This window comes from Orbicella faveolata, unplaced genomic scaffold (assembly GCF_042242905.1).
Source record: "Orbicella faveolata isolate gen_17 unplaced genomic scaffold, um_ofav_v1 contig_47, whole genome shotgun sequence".
Lineage (NCBI taxonomy): Eukaryota > Metazoa > Cnidaria > Anthozoa > Scleractinia > Merulinidae > Orbicella > Orbicella faveolata.
The window spans coordinates 24,428,675-24,450,442 of record NW_028301577.1 but is presented as its reverse complement, the minus strand read 5'-3'; the positions used below and the strand labels follow the sequence as shown (position 1 = coordinate 24,450,442).

General features: G+C 39.6%; 2 protein-coding genes and 1 non-coding gene across 3 annotated transcripts; 2 read left to right on the top strand and 1 right to left on the bottom strand.

Annotated features, from left to right (window-relative positions):
- Nucleotides 1–3,417: 3,417 nt before the first annotated feature.
- LOC110061140 (serine hydrolase BPHL-like) lies at nucleotides 3,418–6,461 on the bottom strand. Its single transcript, XM_089280343.1, has 3 exons — nucleotides 6,057–6,461; nucleotides 5,472–5,669; nucleotides 3,418–4,068 (listed from the first exon to the last, which is right to left on the bottom strand). Exons 1-3 carry the CDS (start codon nucleotides 6,442–6,444, stop codon nucleotides 3,755–3,757), a joined length of 900 nt encoding a protein of 299 aa, XP_089136469.1. The 5' UTR covers nucleotides 6,445–6,461; the 3' UTR covers nucleotides 3,418–3,754.
- Nucleotides 6,462–7,908: 1,447 nt separating this feature from the next.
- Nucleotides 7,909–21,369, top strand: LOC110061012 (CYFIP-related Rac1 interactor B-like). The gene is made up of 13 exons (XM_020767830.2): nucleotides 7,909–8,153; nucleotides 11,858–11,959; nucleotides 13,081–13,202; nucleotides 13,751–13,856; nucleotides 14,530–14,606; nucleotides 15,414–15,473; nucleotides 15,612–15,686; nucleotides 16,111–16,233; nucleotides 16,569–16,648; nucleotides 18,313–18,370; nucleotides 18,550–18,618; nucleotides 19,141–19,211; nucleotides 19,802–21,369. Exons 2-13 carry the CDS (start codon nucleotides 11,878–11,880, stop codon nucleotides 19,863–19,865), a joined length of 987 nt encoding a protein of 328 aa, XP_020623489.2. The 5' UTR covers nucleotides 7,909–8,153; nucleotides 11,858–11,877; the 3' UTR covers nucleotides 19,866–21,369.
- On the top strand, nucleotides 9,996–10,072 carry Trnav-cac (transfer RNA valine (anticodon CAC)). Its single transcript is given in 2 exon segments — nucleotides 9,996–10,032; nucleotides 10,037–10,072. It is a non-coding gene; the product is annotated as a tRNA-Val (tRNA).
- Nucleotides 21,370–21,768: the final 399 nt, after the last annotated feature.

Here is a 21,768-nt window from a genome sequence, read left to right as displayed (position 1 = left end):
AAATCATTCTACGTTGTGTGGGTTTCTGCTTTTGTATTCTTCATATTGTTTGGGCCCAATCTCTCTCAGAACTTAGTAGCACTCAGGCTCTAGGCGGCACCGTTTTTCCCTGGATGACTCGACTCTCAAAGTTTCAGAAGTATGCGATTCAGCAGGAATTATTTTAAATATGGGGAAATTTTTCTTGCGGGACACGGCGGGTGGTCCCGAGCGGGCAAGATAGCTTCATCTTGCCCGCTCGGGTAGCCAATTACAGCGCAGAATTTGATTCATCTTGCCCGCTCGCTCGCGCTAGCCATATAGTATAGTGAAAACCCGCGTGTAAGAACCTACATTTTTGGAAGTCTGGCAAACTTTTGGGGTAGTTATGGGCAATTTACGCTAAGTAGGTTCTTAACTAGGCTCTTAATTTCTGCGAAGGAGATACAGTTGTTAATTTGGGTTTGGTCCTTAAAATCAGTATTTATACACAACTGTATTATGATAAGCCTAACACAACTGATTACAGAATGTATATGTCAGGAGCCCATCACTGTAGTGTTGCCTCTATAACGAGAGTTCATAAACAAGAACCTGCTTGTAGGCCTTGGCGGATTGTGCTCCTAAAAGTGGCATATTATGCTTCTAGCAGTGCTCGAAATTTTGCCAAATTATGCCAAAATTATGCTAGAATTCCCAAATTATGCTACTGATTTCCGAAATTATGCTCACAAAATGACGTATATTATGTACATATAGGCGCGCAATATCGACACCAAATTATGATGTTTTTCAGGTAAACTGTTGCTGTAAATTCATTTGTGTTTTATGGCAGTTTGTCTCGGACCTCAGCTGTCCAAATTAGCTGTCCGCATCTCTGAACCGTTTGTAAAATGCCTTCAACGACTTACCGATCACACCTGTATATACTGACTGAACCAAAAGAATATTGTACTCTCTTGATTTAAACTAACTCAAACTATAGCGAACTATAAAGTTGAAAGTATCAAGCCACGAAGTAAATCAACTTGTTTTGACAGTTCTGAGTTCTTTCAGCACCAATAATTGCTTGAATAAACATGGATAAGAATAGTATACACAAGTCAACACAAAGGCAGTGCTTATTGTACTGCAACATTACGCTGGCCTGGAAATAGTCTGCAAGAACGCTGTCCTGTAGCTGCTGATCGCTAAATTCGCCAACAAAGTCAATACTACTATTAGCGTAGCTAAAACACGCATTGTAAGAACATACTACCTAAATTTAATTTATATATGTAGAATTACTAAATTTGATGAATTTATGCTCCAAAAAGCGCTAAAATTTGCTAATTATGCCGTGGCAGTGCTCGTTTCAAAAATTATGCTTTTTTGCTTCAATTATGCCAAAAATTATGCTGGCACAATCCGCTAAGGCCTACCTGCTTGAACTTGCTTGGTTGAAACGGGTTCTTCTATTTTTGGGTTTTGAAATGCAAATTTCTGCCAGCAGGTTCTTAAACCACAAGGTTCTTACCCGGGGCCGGGGGGGGGGGGAGACTCCAATATAAAAGGGACGGAGATGCTCGTCGTACCAGTTTTAGAGCTTATAAAAGGGGATTTGGTACCTTTTAGCGTGTTCAGCCTCAAAAGGTCCACAGCAGGAGCTTAAATAATTTAGGGTATTAAGCCGAAAAACATCAGTGTCAGTTGATGTGTTGTTTTAGAATTGCATGCAATTAGTACTTCTTAGGGGTGAAAAAAATTTCAAGCCACGCCCACAAACAGGGTCTTGGTACCTCTTAGGCGATCCTCCGACGGGCACCACCGTCCTTTTTAGTGCAGAGTGCACTATTGGGATGGTTATGGGGGCTGCCTGCCGCTAAGGCACTATATGGTACTATGGCGCTAAGGTATAAACTTTAATGTGTGTTTATCGCTTATTGACAACGAAAATTAGCCAATGAGCGCGCGAGAATTCCTGCAGTTTTTGTAAAATCTGTGAGTATGGGGCTCCGCAATAAACAGAAAACGTCACCGAAAAGTTTCAAAACTGCAATCAAATTATCACTAATCCTAGGTCAGCTTAATGGGCTACCCAGCTACCCACCAATGTAAATTAAGGCGGTAATGCCGTATAAAAATCGCATACAGTTTACAGAGTTTCAGACTGATTGAACTTCAATTTAGCATTTTACTTTTATCTTTTACTGTCCTGGTACAAGTAAGCTGACAACTGATTCGCCTAGATTAGCCTAATGCTACAAGCGGATCAGGTTTACACTTGCATTGATTTCTAAATGGATTGAAATAAAGAGTGTAAATCGACAGATTCTTCACCGTCGTAACAATCCTTTTCTATCGTTTAAATTTACATTGAAAAAACCTCTTATAAAGAACAGAGCCGTTATGGTATATCGCTCTAGCTGAGATATAGTTTTGGTTAAGTGATATTTCTGAGCGTTATTTCTCGTCAGTTTTCCGTTTGTACGGGCACGTAGTCCCTTCGCGCTGTACCTCGCTAAACCACTGTTTTGTAGGCTAGCGATAAAGGGCAGACATCAGGCATCAGATAAAAGGCAGACATTAGCCACCGATCGTGGTAGATTAATTTTATTGTCTTATATGCTTCTTTGGACGATGTAAAGTATAATAAAGAGGTGAATATATGTCGCTGTAGAGCTTTCCTCCGACTAGGAGTATAACAAGAAACAGGTAAATTGTTGGAGCAACCTGACCGAATGTAGCCTGTCTCAGCCGTTTCCACGTTGCTCCATCCCCTCCGGGGCTGCTCCGCTGCTGACTGAAAGCCTGGAATAGGCTAGTCCGAATGATGGAGAGGAACGTGTGGTGGACAAGCAGCCCATCCTGTGACGGGAGAAGGGGAAGGGGGTAGCAAATACTCCTTAGCTCAGTACTTTTTGCTGCAGGACTGGAAGGTAAAGTGCTGCGGGCTATGAGTTTGTTGGGCTAATAATGCTTTACAAAAAGGCAACGATAACATTACAACCCGTCTACAACTGCGTGCCAGTTGTAGAAAAGAAAGGTACACAGGCAAATAGCTACTCCGTTTACAGTTGGACCGGCATCAAGATAGTTTCCCGTACGAAGAAGATGCGAAATTCATTAAGGTAGGTTAAGTCTACATACGAGCCAAGTGGCCCATCAAGCCGGAGCTTATCCCGTTCCCTGTAGCGTGAAGCGACTGGGAGTATTTTTACACCCCCCTAGATGGGATGCTAGCCCATTGCAAGGTTACCCCCCAACATTAAATTCGCTGGTATCCATTTATACACCTGGGTGGAGAGAGACACTGTGAGAGCAAAGTGTCTTTCCCAAGAACACAGCGAAATGTCTCCCGGCCAGGGCTCGAGCCCGGACAGCGCGATCCGGAGTATAACGGCCACCGCGCGAAATTCAATGCTGGGTTAGCAACTGGGGGTAAAAAACAAGAAAATGTTTCTCCTTTGGGAAATAACTTTTATTTTTGTTAAAGTTACCTCGACATGTTTCAAACTAGATTTAGTGTCGTTGCAGCTGGCCTTGGGGTTCCTATAGAGGGCCAGCAAATAATGGACGTCTGGCCGGACTATTTTTTGATTTCCAGATTCAGTTCCTCTTGTTTTAGATTTATTCCAGGGCTCGAAAAAAACTTGAATTCCACCTTGCCCTTCAGACATGTTTCTCTTTTTGCTATTACGTTGGCAGACGACGTCCCCGTGGGGCAAGTAAGTATGAAAAGTATGACGTTCCGGATGACCGGACGGAACTTTTTGTGAGCCCCGTTATTCTCTAGTCAAAACTGTTTCACCTCTTTAAGGGTCAAAAATGCCCTGACAAGCAAGTTGAATTCGTCTGCATAACGAAGGTGAAGATTGTGTTTCCCCTCTGGCATAATATGAAGCTTTGAACCACAGATGTTGGCATGTAAATACTCAGGGTGAAACTGTGGAACCAGGGGGTCTTTCTGCCCATGCACCACCAGGGTAGGGCACTCTATCTTCTTTACTTCACTAGTACAAATGTCACCACCTCGCTCAGTAAAGTATTGGCTTATGCCATCTATCCAGCCACTGTTCATTTCTTGGAGTCCTTCTTTTCCATACAGGGCTGAAATGTAACCACATATGTACTGGGTTAACCTTGAAAGCTCCATAGAGTGGACAATATCGAACACTTCACTTCAGAAAATCTTAAGAAAAATGCGTTTGCAGATATTTATGGCACCTAGTGACCACAGGGCGAGAGGGGGGTACTCCCACATACATAAGCTATATGGGTATGTGCTGCTGCAAAAAATATGGCTCTCAGACAGTTTAGTTTGGGAGAGGGTATAGAAATCAGACAGTGGCAGTGTATGAGCAATTTAGCTTAAAATGGGGTTCTTTACCTGGACTTCTATAACAGAAATTGAAACTTGGAAGTGACTTTGTAAGATATTGGTTTAGCTAGTGTATGTTGGACTATGATAGTGATAAAGTTTTCCCATTGAAAATTGCCAGTCTGGGACAGGGTAGGGGCTTTTTGTGCCCAGTCTAGAATAGGGTTGCAAAATCAAGGTGATCATGGTCTGGTATAGGGTAAGGGTTTCAGAAGACCCATACCCAAGGATTTACAGAGTGCTCCTCCCCCTGCCCCCCGAGCTAGTGATATGGCTCAACACACACCCATTTTATATCCCTGGTTGAAGAGAGAAAACAAGAGAGAAGTATCTTGTGCAGTTATGGCACAACATAAAGACAGGGATCCCATTAATGTTCGATGTTCTTAGAGAGGCAATGTCGAAAAACACATTTCTCTCATATTGATTTATATCATTTAAAGCATAGCCTCTTATGGGAACCTGTAAATTATCAATAAATAAATAAATTTCAAATTTTACCAAGGCAAGTGCTTCTGTTTGCCAGTTACTAGCTATGGCACTTCTCCCCTACCCTAAACAAAGTGTTTTTACTCAAAAACCTCAACTGCTTAGGTTCTAGGATTCACACCTGTGCCACACTTGTGGGACACTTGTGTCCAGGATTGCACACTAATGAGATACATGCTCATCACAAGAGTCATTTTCATATTACTTCATATATGACAGAATTATGTGTGTTTTGGTGACTTTTTAAGAATGAGGACAATTTGTGATGCTTATCATAGAGAGTATGCATATCATTATAATGGCTTCCTGGACATATCAGTGGGGGGAGGCATTAGCACTCTGAGCCCACTGTGCTATCTTTGCTCCCTCATTCTACAGATATGAAGATTTGCTGCTTCTCTTTACACCAACACTACTGACTTACGATTTAGACAAAATCACCAGTAACATGGTATTGGAATGGATGATTTGATGATGACTGACAAATGAGGCCTGCCATCTTTATATAAATATGTCTCTTTTATACCTCCATGTCTAGTACTGATGTTTTGAGAAGAAATTGAAAGCTGGTGTCCTTGAAGGATAAAAGCCAGAAGGATCCCTTCTCATTGTTCTTGTAAATTTAAGAAACAACATGCCTTACCTTCTAAGGGCTCCCTCATCTTAGGGCTCCACTTTGATGTGTCTCTGATAGCTTCATACAGCTTGATGTCTTCAGCAGTAACAGTGGCATTAGCACCCCACACCACCATGCGATGAACACGCTGAGGATGTGCTGCAGCCAGTATCATTGCAGTTATTCCACCATCACTCCATCCAAGGAGGGAATATTTAGAGTGACCTAGAGATTTGAAAGCATAGACACCAAGTTTTTGCTCTGTCAAGCTTGAAATTCAAAATTTTTAATTGCGTTACACATGAAGACACAAACCATGTTCATACTGTATTCGCAGAAGTCAATCAGTTGAGTGCCCCACGTGTTATTATTTAAGGGTTTAGATTGATTGGGCATGAAATTTTTAAAATTTCTTTGTAGATAAAAGAATATGCAGATAAAAAATGGACTGTCCCATTATTTTAACTAGATTTGCGATCAGCATCCGGATCCCCTCCCCTGCCCCCTCCCCGGAATAGTTGTATAAGCTTTTCCATCATCTACAAAATGTCTATAATTAATGTAAACTTATTGAGACAGACGGAAGAAAAAATCGTACCATGTTTCCCTTACCAAGAGTTTTCATTAGTGCGGCAGCATCATTTGCGTCCCGTACAAAGAAATCAGCTGGAAAATCACGTTTAGGAGGAATCGATTTTCCATATCCTCGCGGATCAAATGCTATCACTGTAAATTCATCGTTAAGCCCCTTAAGCTGGGGACCAAAGTCACTTTGAGTTGAGCCGAGCGCTCCAGGTAAACACAGAACAACGTGGTTACTTTGGCCGGCAACTTCGCAGTGAATTTCAACACCATTCACTTGGATTTTTGAAGAAATTGTACTTATGTGGCGCGGTGTTCGTTGCAACTTGAATCTCGCTAAAGACTTCAAATTGACTGCTCTTCGAAGGAAACAAGTTCGCGATCTCGCCAGCAGAGGACGGCCTAAAACAGAGGCCATATTGAATTTGGGCCCAATCTCTCTCGGAACTTACTAGCACACTATGACCCTTTCCCTTTTAAATATAGTATTTCCCGTCGTTATTTCCTGTCGTCCCACCACTAATCGACTCAAAACACTTCGCTGATCTCCTCTCAAAGTTTCATAAGTATGCGATTCAGCAGGAATTTTTTTATCTATAGAACAGTGAAAACACGCGTGTAAGAACCTATATTTTTTGAAGTCTGGCAAAATAGGTTCTTGTATTTTGGGGTAGTTGGCAATTTAGGCTAAATAGGTCCTTGTCCTTAGTTAAGTTCTTAATTACTACGAAGGAGATTTAGTTGTTGATTACCAGAAAAATAAGTAAACTGGGGTTTGGTCCTTAAATATACAGGATTTATTCACAACCGTATTATGATAAGTCTAACACAACTGATTACAGAAATGCATATGTCCCGGGTATATGTAGTGTTGCCTCTATGACGAGAGTTCATAATATTTAACTGTAACCCACATATAAGAACCTGCTTGAACTTGGTTGACTAAACAGGTTCTTATATTGTTGGGTTTTAAAATGGCAAATTTCTGTCAGCAGGATCTTAAACCACTAGGTTCTTAACCCGGGTTGGCGGGGTGTTTGACTTCGATAGAAAAGGGACGGGGGTGCTCGTCGTACCCTTTAGGGGTTAAAAAGCGGATTTGGTACCCCTCAGGGAGTTCGGCCTCAAAAGATCCCACAGCAGGAGCTTTAGGGAATTGGGCCGAAAAACGTCGGTGTCAGTTAATGTAACAATGAAGCAAGGCTGATTAAACGACATGATTGAGTCCAAACTGAAAATCAAGAATTGCGACCGTGGTCAGCTGTTTCGACCTGGTTTGGTCTCGTCAGCACGGTGTAGCAGCAAAAGATAGAACAACCGGCTTGTGGACCGATTGTCTATCAGATGGACATGGTAATGACCTGAGATGAAACTCAAATCCAAACGGTTTGCAAATTGGTCAATGTCACATGCAAAACGCGCAACCCTGAACTGAATGGGCAAAAATCCAGAATATCACGTTGTCTTGGTACCTGGGGTTCTTTTCAAAATTCCCGAGGAGCACCCCCGTCATTTTTAGATGGGATTCTCCCCGGGGTTTTAACACGCGGGTTTATTTTTACTATAAATTATATATAAAAGTTTTCTGTCTTTGGCGTGGTGAAAGCTTGGCCTTTTTCGCTCGAAAAGCTTGGCCTTTTGTTCTATAAAATTAAAACGATGCTAGAAGTCAAGCAGGATCTTCATTCACGGCTTTGCATTATATTTACTTTTCAATAAAAATGTATGTACTTTGAGTAAAAATTCCTATGTATCAACTTTCCCGCCATCACATTACCATATTTGGTAGTACATTCTTTGGTACCGTACACAGGAACTGAAGGTAATAAGGAGCCATTCCCAGAACAGCCCTATAATATTATGGGCTAGGAGGGCGTGGAAACGTGCCATTCAGTGCCTTTGCTATTTGAAGCTTGAAGCGCCTATAAGCAACAAGGAAGAGTCCCATGCCACAGCTCTCAGCGCAGACTTTCAAGGCGAGAAAGGGAGCCCTTGTTGCTTGGATTAACTTTTTGTTAACTTCGGTGTCAAAAGAGAGGGTTTAGTCACATTTTGTGCGAGATAGGGACCCGCTGCTCGCTGTATTGTTGTGGTTCTGCGTTTCCCTTTCCGGTTGCACAAACTCAGGTGAGTGATCGTGAGACCCTGTTTCTACAAACTACACAGTTTCCTTGCTTGAAAAGTCTGTGTAGGTTCCTCTTCGTCTGCATGTACTATTCATCCTGCCAATCGCTTTAATTCCCTCTTCGTGACTTAAAAACACGATCGAACGAATTCTATGTGAAAGTGGAACTGGTCGAATGAGACTGTTCGATTTCAATTCATGTAGGTTTCACGCTACGAATCGGACGAATCGTGTTATTGGTCTTGCTTGTTTATTGACTCAAGCATAGCAATATATAGTGTTTAGACTAAAGGGGAAATGCAGTACAGAGGGAAAACTTTGGCCTGATTGGAAAGATTTTGGTCGTTCCATAATGCTGCAATTTCACACATCCGTCTCGAAACATAAGACTTCTTTGGTTGTAAACTAATGATTGCCACTTATCGTGGCTGAGCTCTTCTGTTTCGTGGTCGGTTAATTTCCTTTCTGATCCTGCCGTTAAGGCCTTCATCTACTTCCTTGTTAACATCGTAGGTTGATCTTTAATTGTTTCTCTCTTGCATGTGTTTTATTCTTCTTATGGGGTATTGAAAAAGCTTAAGCTTATTGATTTAACATGAACATGTTCAGATCTTTTTTGGTGTAAGTTAAATTAAGTTAAGTACACGATGCTGGGTAAGTTAGATTATAATTTGGAAACAACATGGAACTTTCACATTGTGCCTTTGGAAACTAAGTAAGTTTCTTAACTAGCAGACTTTCTTTGGTCTAAACTCGAAATTTAAATTAGTGTGAAATTGTAAGCCATTTTTGTTTCATTTTCAGTTACTAATTACATGCATGTGCAAGTCAAATTGAAAATTTAATCCCCTGTGCAACAGTAATTTTTTTGTATACGTTTGTTTTATGCATTTCCTGGCATGGGGCCAATCCGCACTAGCAGATGATCATGAAACAGAATTGTCTTGGACAAAGTCAAACAACAAGTTTTTGTCAGGACAGTGTTTGCCTCTTGGCTTGGCTCCAGGCTTAAAACTATTTTAAGTCTCTGTCAATGAAAGTAACTGCTACTGGAAAGGCTATTAGCTATTATGGTTTGTGATTGTAAAGTTTGACGAACATATAGACCTTTGTTAACCGGGTCAATTTGGTTCAGTTGTTACCTGGGACAAACTTTGCATGCACTAAATTTGAAGCTTTTTCTCTCTTGAGCAAGACTTGTCAAGCCCAAACCAACCATCCATATTCATTAAGCATTGTTGATGACAGAAAATTTGTAAAAATGTTTGGTTAACTAGTGCAAATCAGCCTATAATGTCTTCCACTTTGTCTGTTAGGAAGAGGAAAATACAGTCCAACCTCCACTAACAGCCACTTTTTTAGTCCTGGTGGACAGGCTGTAATTTACTCTTACACGTATTTCAACCTCTATATACAACAGCCACCTCTCCACATCAGAAATAGCCACTGTTAAAGCATATCCCAACTGCCAAAATAACCTTACAACAAAAGCAACTGCTGATGAATGGAATATACAAAAGGCAATTTTTTATTGTAACAGGCCACAAAACTTGATTTTTTCCAAATGTTGTTGGTCTCTGTTTCTGTTTATTTTCTATTTATTCTTTTATTGATGTTTTCATTGTGTTACGTACATACATGACACAATGTGAAGTATATATGAAGCCCTGATTTTTTTCAGGCTTCTTCTTTCCAGTTGCTTAAATTGGAAAATTTACTGCGATGATCATACTTTACTTTCATATACTACCGCAGTTCAAATATGAATTATTTCATATATACTTCACATCATTTCACTCATGGGAAGATATGAACTCAATTAATTGACCTCGCTCCCAATGTGTGGCTTCATAGCTCAGTTGGTAGAGCATCGCGCGCACCGGTATCGCGGAGGTCACGGGTTCGAATCCCGTTGAAGCCCTGATTTTTTTCAGGCTTCTTCTTTCCAGTTGCTTAAATCGGAAAATTTACTGCGATGATCATACTTCACTTTCATACATGACACAATAAGCATTTTTTTTTAAAATAAAAATGTTGCACTCCAGAAAAAATTGAAAAAAGCTGTTGTCATATTACACCCCTATGTCCCCATAATGGCCACTTCAGAGGCCACTTTCCTCTGTCCCAGTGGTGGCTGTTGTAGAGAGGTTCAACTGGATGTCATATATATAATGGAACTTTTTTTACATTCACTCCTCTAACTGAATTTAAAATTTTTTCTGGATTTACTCTGGTGTGTCAAGATAATGGCATGTTAACACACAAAAAAGTCTGAGTCAGGAAGAACTCAAATGTTCTAGTTCTTACCAGTTGCCTGGATTTTCGAAAGAACTTTTAAATCCTTATGATGGTGAGCAGTCTAATCATTTTAGTAGACAAAACATGTAAATGACTGCTTTCTATCTAAATTCTACAAATGTTCAGGGTCCGAAATTGCGCTTTCCTGGTCGCCAATGCAACTAAAAATTTTGCACTGGCGACCAGGATTTCACAACTGGTCGCCAGCGGGTGATTAACTATTTCATGCCACGATAATTATACAAACAATAACTTTGATTGTCAGCCAAATCGATTGAAATAAAATTCAAAGCCGCCCACCGATTGATCACTTCCTTTTTACCTTTCCGCTACTTTTGAAGTATAAAACCGATCGTCCTGTTATTATAAATCTACCACAACGTCTCACAGCAACGATCAGTGCGAAGCTTCGCTGCCATGTTTTTTCAGCGGTTTCCCATAACATACGTATTGCGGGTTTAAAAGGCCACGTGCGTTCTTTCGCCATGAATATTTATCCAGGTGATGTGGTGTCCAAAGATGTTCTGAAATCTTTCCGTAATTTATTACAAGGTGGAGACGGAACATCCGCGAAGAAATTAGATGAAGATTTAGATATTCTCTGGGCGTCAAAAGGTGGAAATGTAGATCTGTCAAAGTGGTCAAAAGATGATTTCAGCACTGGTTTGATTCCTGATTACATCGATTGCAAATATTTTGCCGGCAAGCCCATGGTGACAAAAAATTTTGGTTTGTGTTTCACTGCAAAGGAAAAATTTTATTGACGCTTTTTGACGACCACATGTTTCCATTTGGCGACTGAATAAAAAATTCAGTCGCCAGTTGGCGCCTGCCGAAAAAGTTAATTTTGGACCCTGATGTTAGACAATCTTAGTAAAACATTAGAGAATAATTTTCATGTCAAGAGTAATGACAGACAAAGGTGTTCTATTAGCAAAAGGGCAACAATAATGGAAAACTTTTCAGAATTGCATTTTTTCAGTAGAACACACAAAGGGTCCACTAAACGAGAAATAGAAAACAAAAAACAGAGTTTCCTACATTCTAACCACTTGTCATCCATTGAAAAAAGAAAAAGATTTGCAGCTTTCTTTTGCAATAAAATAATCATTTTGTTCCACCATCTTGGATGATGGTATTCTCCATGAATGATATCATATCATTTGTCAACCACTGATGCTCTGTACTGTATCTGCATCGGCAAAAACACATTGTTCAGTTGCAATTCTTTCCTATTGAAAGGGCAAGTAAAATTTTGCCAGGGCAAGTATGTCATCTGGCATACCTACCTGGCTGACAACTTTGAGAAAAAACAAATGGATCCCTGGTATTATTCTTTGCAATTTGTCTGGCATTGGGTCAACATTAATTTTGTATTCTCTGTTTAACTTTTTTTTCATGGCTACAGTTCATGACGAACAACCTGTTATGGGGAATATCCTCAAGCTTCTAACAAGAGAAGAGCAAGATTCCGGTGGTAGTAAAATTGACATATTCTTGGATTTTGAAAGTAAGTTTTAATGGAGACTTATAAGCAACGATCAATATTCTGTTGTTTTCTTACATTGTTGACACTCTCTATTAAGTGGACACCATTCCCACATTTACTGTAAAATAAACGTGCGTTCAGTGGACACCTCTGTTAAGCAGATGCAGACACCAATATTAAGCCTTTTTGTTGCACAAAACCTGCAATAACTGGACACTTCAAGGGCTTTTTACTTCTAAAAGCTCAGCTGGGACTCATTTAACATTGTTCAGCAATGTAGTTTTAAAGCTAAGCACTAGACTATTCCAGATTGATGCATTGACTGACTGGGCATTGTGCTATGAGCACTCTTTTATCTTTCACTGTTACACTGTGTTACAAAAGGTTTTAATAATTAACTATCATTGCACAATATAAATAATATCAATTAGAACCTGTTTAGAGCACGCACCCTGTATTAAGCGGACATTAATGAGTGTTCCAAGGGTGTCTGTTCAATACAGGTTTCACTGTACAATCTGTAGGTCAAAAGAAGTAAAAAAAAGATCAGCAATAATTGAAAGAAAGTAAATTTAACTATATACCACAGGGCAGAGTTTAAGGCTTTTTTTTACCAAAAGTGAAGCTATATTTTGGGAGAAGGACATTTCTTCTTAGTGAAGCAAAACTTTTTAATGACAGAACTTCCTGCAAATAGTGTAAAACGCAGCAAACATACAGACCTTCTGCTGCCGAGCAACAACCTTTTTATTCACATCATGATTTTTTAGAACATTTAAATTCTAACTTAAAGTTGTCATTTATTTTAATTTTATAATGTCTTCTTAGATTCTTAGATTTCTAATGTATAATTTAATCAATGCTCTAGATAGATTTTAATGTGTATATTCAATTAATTTTATATTTATGGGGCCCCTATGGGTACCAACCTTTGACCTGAATGGGCCGCCCTGTAGAAAGAAAGAAAGACTTAATTTTACGTGAAATGAATTTTCCCAGCTGCTACTGCAGTGTATGGATAATGTGTACATGCATGAGAATTCCTATTACATCAGTGGCTGACAACAAATAAGTATTTGTTAGGACAAAAATTGCAATGAAGTTTCTAAAGAGATTGTTATTGTCTAATATTTGATTTTTAGATGCCTCGCCAACAGAAGGAGAGAGGGAAGTTTATGAGGTAGTGAACGGTGTTTTGGTTGTTGCACCACGGATTTTAGAAGAGTTACAAAATTATCGGGGTGCAAATGAAGAAATCAGACAGGTAAGTTCTTCTTTGGGGTTTGCAGGAAAATAAACATCAATAACAATAACAATAACAATAACAATAACAATAACAATAACAATAACAATAACAATAACAATAATAATAAACAGACTTTATTTATTTGCCAGAGCTGAGGGTTGAACCCTTAGCTTAATGGGGGCACCTCAATGGGGGGGTCTCAGGCTACAGTGTACATGTAATTACAACAATATACACAAAGTTATGAAGTCTGAGCTAGAAAATTTACACTAGTCTTACACCAGTAAACAAAATTTTTGTGAAAGTAGCACCAACAACAACAGCAATAAATTTAAGAAAAGAAGATAATTAGTAAGAGTAAAATGTTATTTTACTGTCTAATTATTACACAGGATGCCAAGACATCCACCAGCCAAAAGTGACTCAAGCTCATAGTTACAAATCTGCTTTGTAATTCTGGGCAGCAATACTCTAAGGACATAGGTACATGTGGAAGTGCAGATATTCATTCAGTTGGTGTTATTGATGCACTTAAGTCTTTGTTGCTTTATTTTGTGTTGCTGCAGGCAATTTCTAATGCCCTTGATGAAGAACTGCAGGAAATGGCATGGAAAGCAGTTGTACCACTTGTTGGAAAACTGAAGTCATTTTATGAATATGCTTTAGAACTTGGTAAGTGACTGTAGAAATGTTGGCTAAGTTAGTTCCTTGAGTGGTAAACTTTGTTTTTTGTTGTTAACCACTGGAAGAGTAGGGAATTTGTCATACTTGAATGATTGATTTCAAGATAGAAGAGTGACAAATGACTCCTCATTGACTAATGATAGAAGACAAATGTGTTATTTCACTGGGAGGTCTGTATAGTGAAAAACTGTGACTGAGGTCTTTAAAGGAAAATTTACACAGACTGACCCTAAGCCTAAGCTGGTAATTTTTCCACTCTCTCAAATCTCTTTCATGATTGTTGACCTTTTCCACTCACACATCGGGTGCATGCTACCATGACTGTGGTCAGAGATAGGAAAATCTGGACTGCACTGAGAACCAATCAGATTGCAGGATTTGTTACCGTGCCCTCTTAGGAAAAAAGAAATGCCTTTACTCTATGTGCTGTCTAAATGGGACAGATTTGTTACAAATGAAGATTTCACTGTTCATTAAGTTGCTGACCCACAGTGTATGTTTTATAGAAGTCAGACCAGTTTACATGTTTTACAGTTTCTGTCAAATGACATCCATCTGTAAGTCTAAGATCCCAGGATTTCATTTGGTCTCAAGCTGAACCCTGTATTTCAAGCACATTTGTGACATCAGTTTGCAGTTGTTGTTTTGCCTTTTTGTGCAGAGACTGTCCTTCCTCAGCTTCTTCATGCTCTTTGTGCCGGACCAGAGACTCCTCTTGAGCACCTTGAACGACAGCAGGTGAATATCATGTGTTTGCTACACAACCAAGTTAGTTCAGAGGGCTGATGACTAAAATCAACCAATCAGATTGCTCCATTGCTACTCCAATATTCTATAAGTATTGGACCGGCACTGTCCCAAATGATCCCGCAAGATCTCTCTTGAAGATTTTTGGGTAGTGACAGTCATTTAATAAATCTCTTATTAACCAAGCTTGCTCTGGGCCATACTGGAAGAATATCAGCCCTCTCTTTTTTGTATGGACCTCGATGTGCTCGGTCCATACTGTCAAGACCTTGGACTGATATTCTCCCAGTACTGCCTGCACGCTTAGTTAATAATAATATTAAGATACATTTGCGGTATTAGAAATTTACTTTATCACATATTTGTTACATCTGGCAATGGTTGCACTAGAATGAGCTCTGATTCACAGTTTACTAGTATATGTATGCCTACATGTATTTAGACTCAAGCTGTGTTGAACACAGTTGTTTCAGGCTTAACCTAACCAAGATTTAAAACTGGCATAGGTGCCCAAATTCGTACTTTAAAAGTAAATTTATAGTTTCATGGTTGAAAAAAAACTCTTTCCTTTAAAATTTTGTCCATGCGTGTTTGGAGCTTGTGTTGTTTGGATTGTCAGAGTTACTTGGCTAGTTTATAAGTATATTAGTAAGAGTTCCTGGGTACATAGTAAGATGCAAGTAGAATTCATGGATCTTTCTAGCAAAGTGTTTTTTCATCTTATTCCTATCAAACAGTGGGTTTTGCAGCAACAGTACTTTGCAAAGCTTAACGTTTTGTTTGTTTTCTCTGTCACAGGCCCTGGCAAAGCAGTTTGCAGAAATTCTTCACTTCACCCTTAAATTTGATGACTTAAAGGTACAAATTGTGTGGTGTTGACTTACATTATGACATCAAACATGTTGAATTCAGGCTCATTTTGTTACTGCAATGGACTATCTTTTTACTTCCATAATATCAACAAAATATACCTGTTTTTGTTTTCAACATTGACAGATGACAAATCCAGCAATTCAAAATGACTTTAGCTACTACAGGAGAACGCTTAGCAGAAGAAAAATGGCAAATGCGGTGAGTGGTTTTAATTTCAACTGTCTTATGAGTAGGGATGGTGCAACTGTCTTGGGAACAGGGGATTAGGAGGAACTGGGATGGGCAGTAGTGAGAGTGCTCGCCTCCCAACAATGTGGCCCAGGTTAGATTCCATTCTGGTGCCATTTGTGGGTTGAGTTTGTGGTTGGTCCTTGCCTTGCTCTGAGGGTTTTTCGCCAGGTTCTCCAGTTTGCCTTCATTCACAAAAACCAACATCTCCAAATTCCAATTCGACCAGGATAGAGGACCCGATAGAGGACCCGCATGAAAAATTTCTTATATTTAATATTTAAAATTTTTATGAATTCACATTGTTCCAAGTGATGTCTAAATATTTCGTTGTCTATAAAAAACAGTCCATTCAACAACCTTGTTGATTTGTTTCTATATATCTTTTATGCAGGATGACGATAACGAAGGAATTCAAGTGTCAAACGAAATGGCGAACAGGATGTCTTTATTTTATGCCTACCCCACACCTCTTTTAAAAACTCTTAGCGATGCCACATCAAAGTTTGTAACAGAGGTAATAGAATTTTGTTTTATGTTGTTTGCCTGATGTGAATGAAAATCATCTCCACAGGTACAGTTCGAGACCAGTTAGTTACCTTAAATTGGCCTGCTATGACGTGGCATAGTCTGACGTGACGTGACACGACGTGACATGGCATGACATGACGAGACAGGACATGGTGTGATTGGCGTGACATGACTTGGCATGACCTCCACACAGCTAATGTGACGTTCTTTCATTCGTTATGTCACAGCCTAAAGTGATCATTATGCATATGAGCGTCATAAGGTGAATCAATATTTTGAATTGATCACTACGTTAATTTATTTCTCGTTTCTCACTTTTAGAACAAAAGCCTTCCGATAGAAAATACAACAGATTGTCTTAGCACTTTAGCAAATTTATGCAGAACTATGATAGAAAATCCGTAAGTACTATATTATGGTTTTGGTATTTTTGGTCCTTAATTGGTCAAGGTATTCAGAAGTGGAAATTCTTAGTTTATTACAATGTAGGTCAGGTTTTGTGAGTACATGTACTTGTCAGGAAATGTCAAATTTCTTGTTTAAGTGAGGAGAAAGTTAGAGAGTTTTTACAGTGTAGATAATGAGGCTGCTGTAGGTTCGTGTTGTTGACTATGTGCAGCAGTCTTTCCTTACTCAGAGAAATGTCATTCAGGGGTTTTATTAGAAGCCATGCCCCAGGAGTGGCACCAGTGTACTCTGAATACAGCACCCACCTTCGCTCAAGTAGGCAAATAATATGTAGATGTAGGCCAGCCTAAAAGCGTAGCTCCTGGGCAGCGTTGTTCAGAGCCCGATTACTGCACCTTTCAATAACATGCGGACTCTAAAATTCAAAGCTCAACCGACAAATGAGTTTTTCGCTACCGCCAATCAAATGTTCGGTGGCTCCTCCCAGCTTCAGACTCCTGCCGAGCACTGTTTCGTTATCTGAACTGTGCTCAGCTCAAGTGCTCAGCGATTTGATTACCACGCGCTCAGCAGTAGTCGGAAACTGGGAGGAGCTACCGAACATTTGATTGACGGTAGCGAAAAACGTATTAGTCGGTTGAGCTTCGAATTTTAGAGTTCGCATGTTATTGAAAGGCGCAGTAAGCTAACCCAGGATAAAGTAGAATTTTGATTTGAGTTTTGTAACTTTGCGATGAGGTTTTCTGTATATTGTTTGGCCTTCTGTGTTGAGTTTTAATAATCACAATATACACAAAACAAAGCAGCGAAAAACATTTGTATAGAGGACAAAGTTATAATTCAGTTAACTTTTAATCCTGGGTTAGCGTTAACCGGCTTCTAAACAACCTGGCCCCGTTTTCAACAAGTTAACCTAACATGAACCCGCGATCCAATCGAAAACCAGCACTTGGTCCTCGGTCAACTTCAAAAAAACACGTGACCTCGATGAGCCCTAAACTTGAGACGCAATATGGTCACGTGATACTGGTAAGCGGATACCTTGTTTTGACAGGTGTCAATTGATCATAACATGGATGTCCAATATTTAAGAGGTGCACGGTAAACCAAGGCTGCAGGTCTCTGCCAGCCTACTATTTGGAGTATGGCGGCTATGTTGCGCGACTCCGTCGTCGTCGTCGTCGCCGTCGTACGTAGCGCCCACAAGCAATACCGCTAGCCATGATAACCATGAGAAAATCAACTCATGGGTTTCCTTTTCTTTTCTATATGAGTATGGGGCTCCGCTTGGCGGAGCTCCGCTACAGGAAAACGCCAAACCAATCGAAACATCTTTCTAACCACTCTCCCATCTTACTTAGTCAAGGAGTTTTGTTCATAGTGAGAAAAACCTGTTACATTACAATGATGCACTGCCTGCTAAAACAAAAACAATGGGAATAGTGGGTGCAATGGCCTGGTAACTCACAGCTTTGACCTTCATGTACAGTGCCTTGAATTTTTTTTCTCGCAAAATCTTCTGGTTGCTTGTTGATTCAGTGGAGGCGTAAGTCCTGACCAGGAGCCCATCACCATGGACTCCTGGTCCTGACGCATTGTGATGGAGCTGTGTTGTTTCTCGTTTCCATTACATTTTTTGTTTTTTTTTCATTTGCAGGGACTTTTCTGCTAGAGTTGCAAACCAAGAAACATATCTCTTTTGTCTTCGAGTAATGGTAAGTTGGTTCAAGTCACTTGCACGTGTACTGTAAAGCTTCCATCTAGCTCGAGTAACTGTTGAAAATTTTCTGATCAAGAATATGCAATAACCTTGTGGTTGTACTGGTTTATTCCACGATTCAGTCAGTATTTAGATTTTATGATATATATATATATTTTTTTTTTTTTTTTTCAGGTTGGTCTTATAATTCTCTATGATCACGTACATCCGGTAGGAGCATTCGCTAAAACATCAAATATAGATGTAAGTGCTTACCTAACGGCTACATAACAGTCATTTTTTGTTACCTTTAATTTAGTGGTTTCCAGTTCCCTTCTGCTTTGGTCTTGGTGTTCACCAGTTCTCCTCTAGCTCGGCCACGTTTTCTCAAGCATCCCTCTAGCTTTGTTGCAAAGGAAACCCCGCTTATTCAGTAGGCACTGGTGGACCTATTGGGTTCGAGAGCGATTTCTTGGCAAAGTTTAGGTGAAAGATATCTCGGACAAAGTGGCTCCTTGCTTGAAGTCAACACAAACTGAAAGCAGACAAATAAACGAAATTATTTTGCATGAAATCGAGGACGGAAAGAAGAAAGGGGTTGGGAGGTTAATGTGGGTCACTCGCTACAGCCACCCCCTCCCCCAGCCATGTGCTTTCCCCTCCCCCCCCCCCCCCCCCCGCGGGCGTAAGGAATACGATGTATGATTATTTTTTGCTCTTGTTACCAAAACGTTGTAAAAATATTAATTGGGTTTAATTTACGATGAGATTTTTATTATTTCGTAGATAAAAGCGTCAATAAAAGTGTTAAAAGATCAACCTCAAGGTTCTGTAGACGGTCTTCTTAATGCTTTAAGGTGAGCTAACAATGTGCAGAGTTAAGAAGAAATAAGAACTTCTCTTTAATCAGATACGTAGAAACGTTTCCACTTCTTCCAGTCTAGTCCCGTGAAAGAACGGTTTTCAAGTATGTCATTGAGCGGTTCTCAATTGAGTGTCATAAAGTCAAAACCAAAGTTATTACTCTAGCGAATCACAAAGAACACAGACAATACAGTAAACCAATCAAAACTTCTAGTAATTACATGTGACTGACCCGACACGCGGGTAAATGAGTGATCGAGTCACAGTTGGTTTTGGTTTTACTCTTAACTGGACGAAAAAGAAGCGCGAGTTTTTGAAGTCAATCGTGCACCGCTAGTGATGGAAAACCAATTACTCTTCGACACTCAAATGAAAACCGCGCTAACGACGAATCGGCTCTTACAGTTTTCGCGCCATTGGAAGGCGCGAAAAAATGGGAATCACTTGTGATTGGACAGTTAGAACAAACATAATTGTTTGGTTTATTGAGAATTTAGGCTCTCGGAATTTGTTGAACAGTTCATTATCAACTTGAACAGGATAAAATGTATAACAGTGCTGATTGCCTCTTTTGTAATTCCAGGTATAGCACAAAACACTTAAACGACGAAACGACGCCAAAGAACATCAAAGGCCTTCTTGTATAAAGCACTTCGCCTCAAGGAAACTTAGGATTAATTCAGTTAAAAAAAAAAATGATCCATGGACGCCAAGATTCTAAATAATACGAAAGCATTTCTCTAGAAAAAATGGAACGTACATTCTAGTTCTGGAGCTTTAGATTCACTCGGTGAACGCAGCCCAAGAGCAACTCTGAAGGTTTTGGTCTTCGTTTAAGTTTTGAGTATTTCAGGTTTTTTTTTAACAAGTTATTATCTTCCGGCTTAAAGAGGGTTTGGCAGGGGGTTGGGTTTGCAAGGGGGCCATCAAAGTTACTGCCAGCTCACAGTTTACATGCGCAAAGATTCACCGGTACATTGGCTGAGAAGTTTGACAAAACCAGCGGAAAATTGTCAGAAAAGTGCACTTTAAAAATTTCAGATCAAAATTTTTCATTGAGTGTCAAGGGTAAAGTCTGTTGTGTTGTAAACGTAGACAATCTTTTACCTTGCATTTCCACTTGGTATTTCAGTCTTACACAGCGTAGTCCTGCGGCCGCCATTTTGTGACGCGCACTGACGTCATATAAGATGACTGCCTACGTTAACTCAGATAATGACTGATACCAGGTTGTCTAGGCTTTCTTTGGCGGCCTTCGACAAAAGCTGTGTTTTATCCAGGTTTCCTAGATGTAAGAAAACAGCGGTATTTAAATATGAAAACCTTTATGACCGCTTGTTTCGTTGTTTATAACTCGTATCTTTGTGTAAAAATAATTTCCAGGCAGTGAATACGGAAAGCGATTCAATTCCAGCTTAACTAGGGCTTTCATTTGATTTTGTAAATAATCGTAATTTTATTTCGTTTGTCTTCAAAATATTACTTATATTTAAAGGGACACTGTCATTTTTTTAACGAACTCACCGCGTTTGGTTTGGTTTTGTTTTTTAACTTCTGAGTACATTAAATTAAGAACTCAAGAATTCCGTTCAAGCTATTTTTCCTAGCCAAACCAAAACCACTTCTTGTTACTCTCACTTGCGTTTTCCCGCGTTTGACACCGTTGCCGCGTCTGAGAACTGTTGCTTGTCTTAACTTCAAGCTGATTGGGTCGTTGTTCTTTTAAGCCTCCCGTGATTGGTCAGTGTGAATAACTCCGTTTTTCATTCATGAAAGTAATTATAAGACCACTCAAGCAAGTCAAAATCAAAAGGCACAGGTCACATGCAAAGTCAAATGAAAGCCTTGTGTACAGAGTTATAAAATGGTTTACACCATTAGATTCCGGATTTGTTATCATTAGATAGTATCTAGAAATGCCTCTATAATATTTAGAATATGAATAAGCAGACTTTCAATTGTTTTAATTAAGATCTGTGAATTTTTGTATGAAATGCGAGTATATTTTGTTCAACATTTCTCCTGTGAAATAAGTGCACTATTAATTTAGTTTTGTATCCTGTAGGCCAATGAAATTGTATCTAAAATAGCCCTTTTATGAAACTGGTTTCTCCTGCAAAACTGTGTGAACTAAAATGCAAATGCTATTGACTGCTTGTTTGTTCACTAGGCAAAAGTATTCATTGCTTTCTATATAATAAGTCAAATGATTCTTGCATTTGATTGGTTCTCACCTATGATCAATTAGAGGACAGACACCTAGATGACGTCATTAACATTGGGTTTTATTTCTTTACTATATAAAACATAGATTCCACGTTGCCGTGGGGCTGTTCGGTAATAGATCACAAAAGACGTGAAAAATGTGGTAAGAACATCAGTGACTCGTGTACCACTTTTGCGTTCTTACCGCATTTTGACGTTTTGCACATGGAAACATGGAACCATTTTGTTAAAGTGACGGCCATAGCTTCGCCATGTGCGGTCCTTCCACGGGTTGGAATATTACAAAGAGGGGAATGGACAGAGGTGGAAGAGTCTCTTATAGAT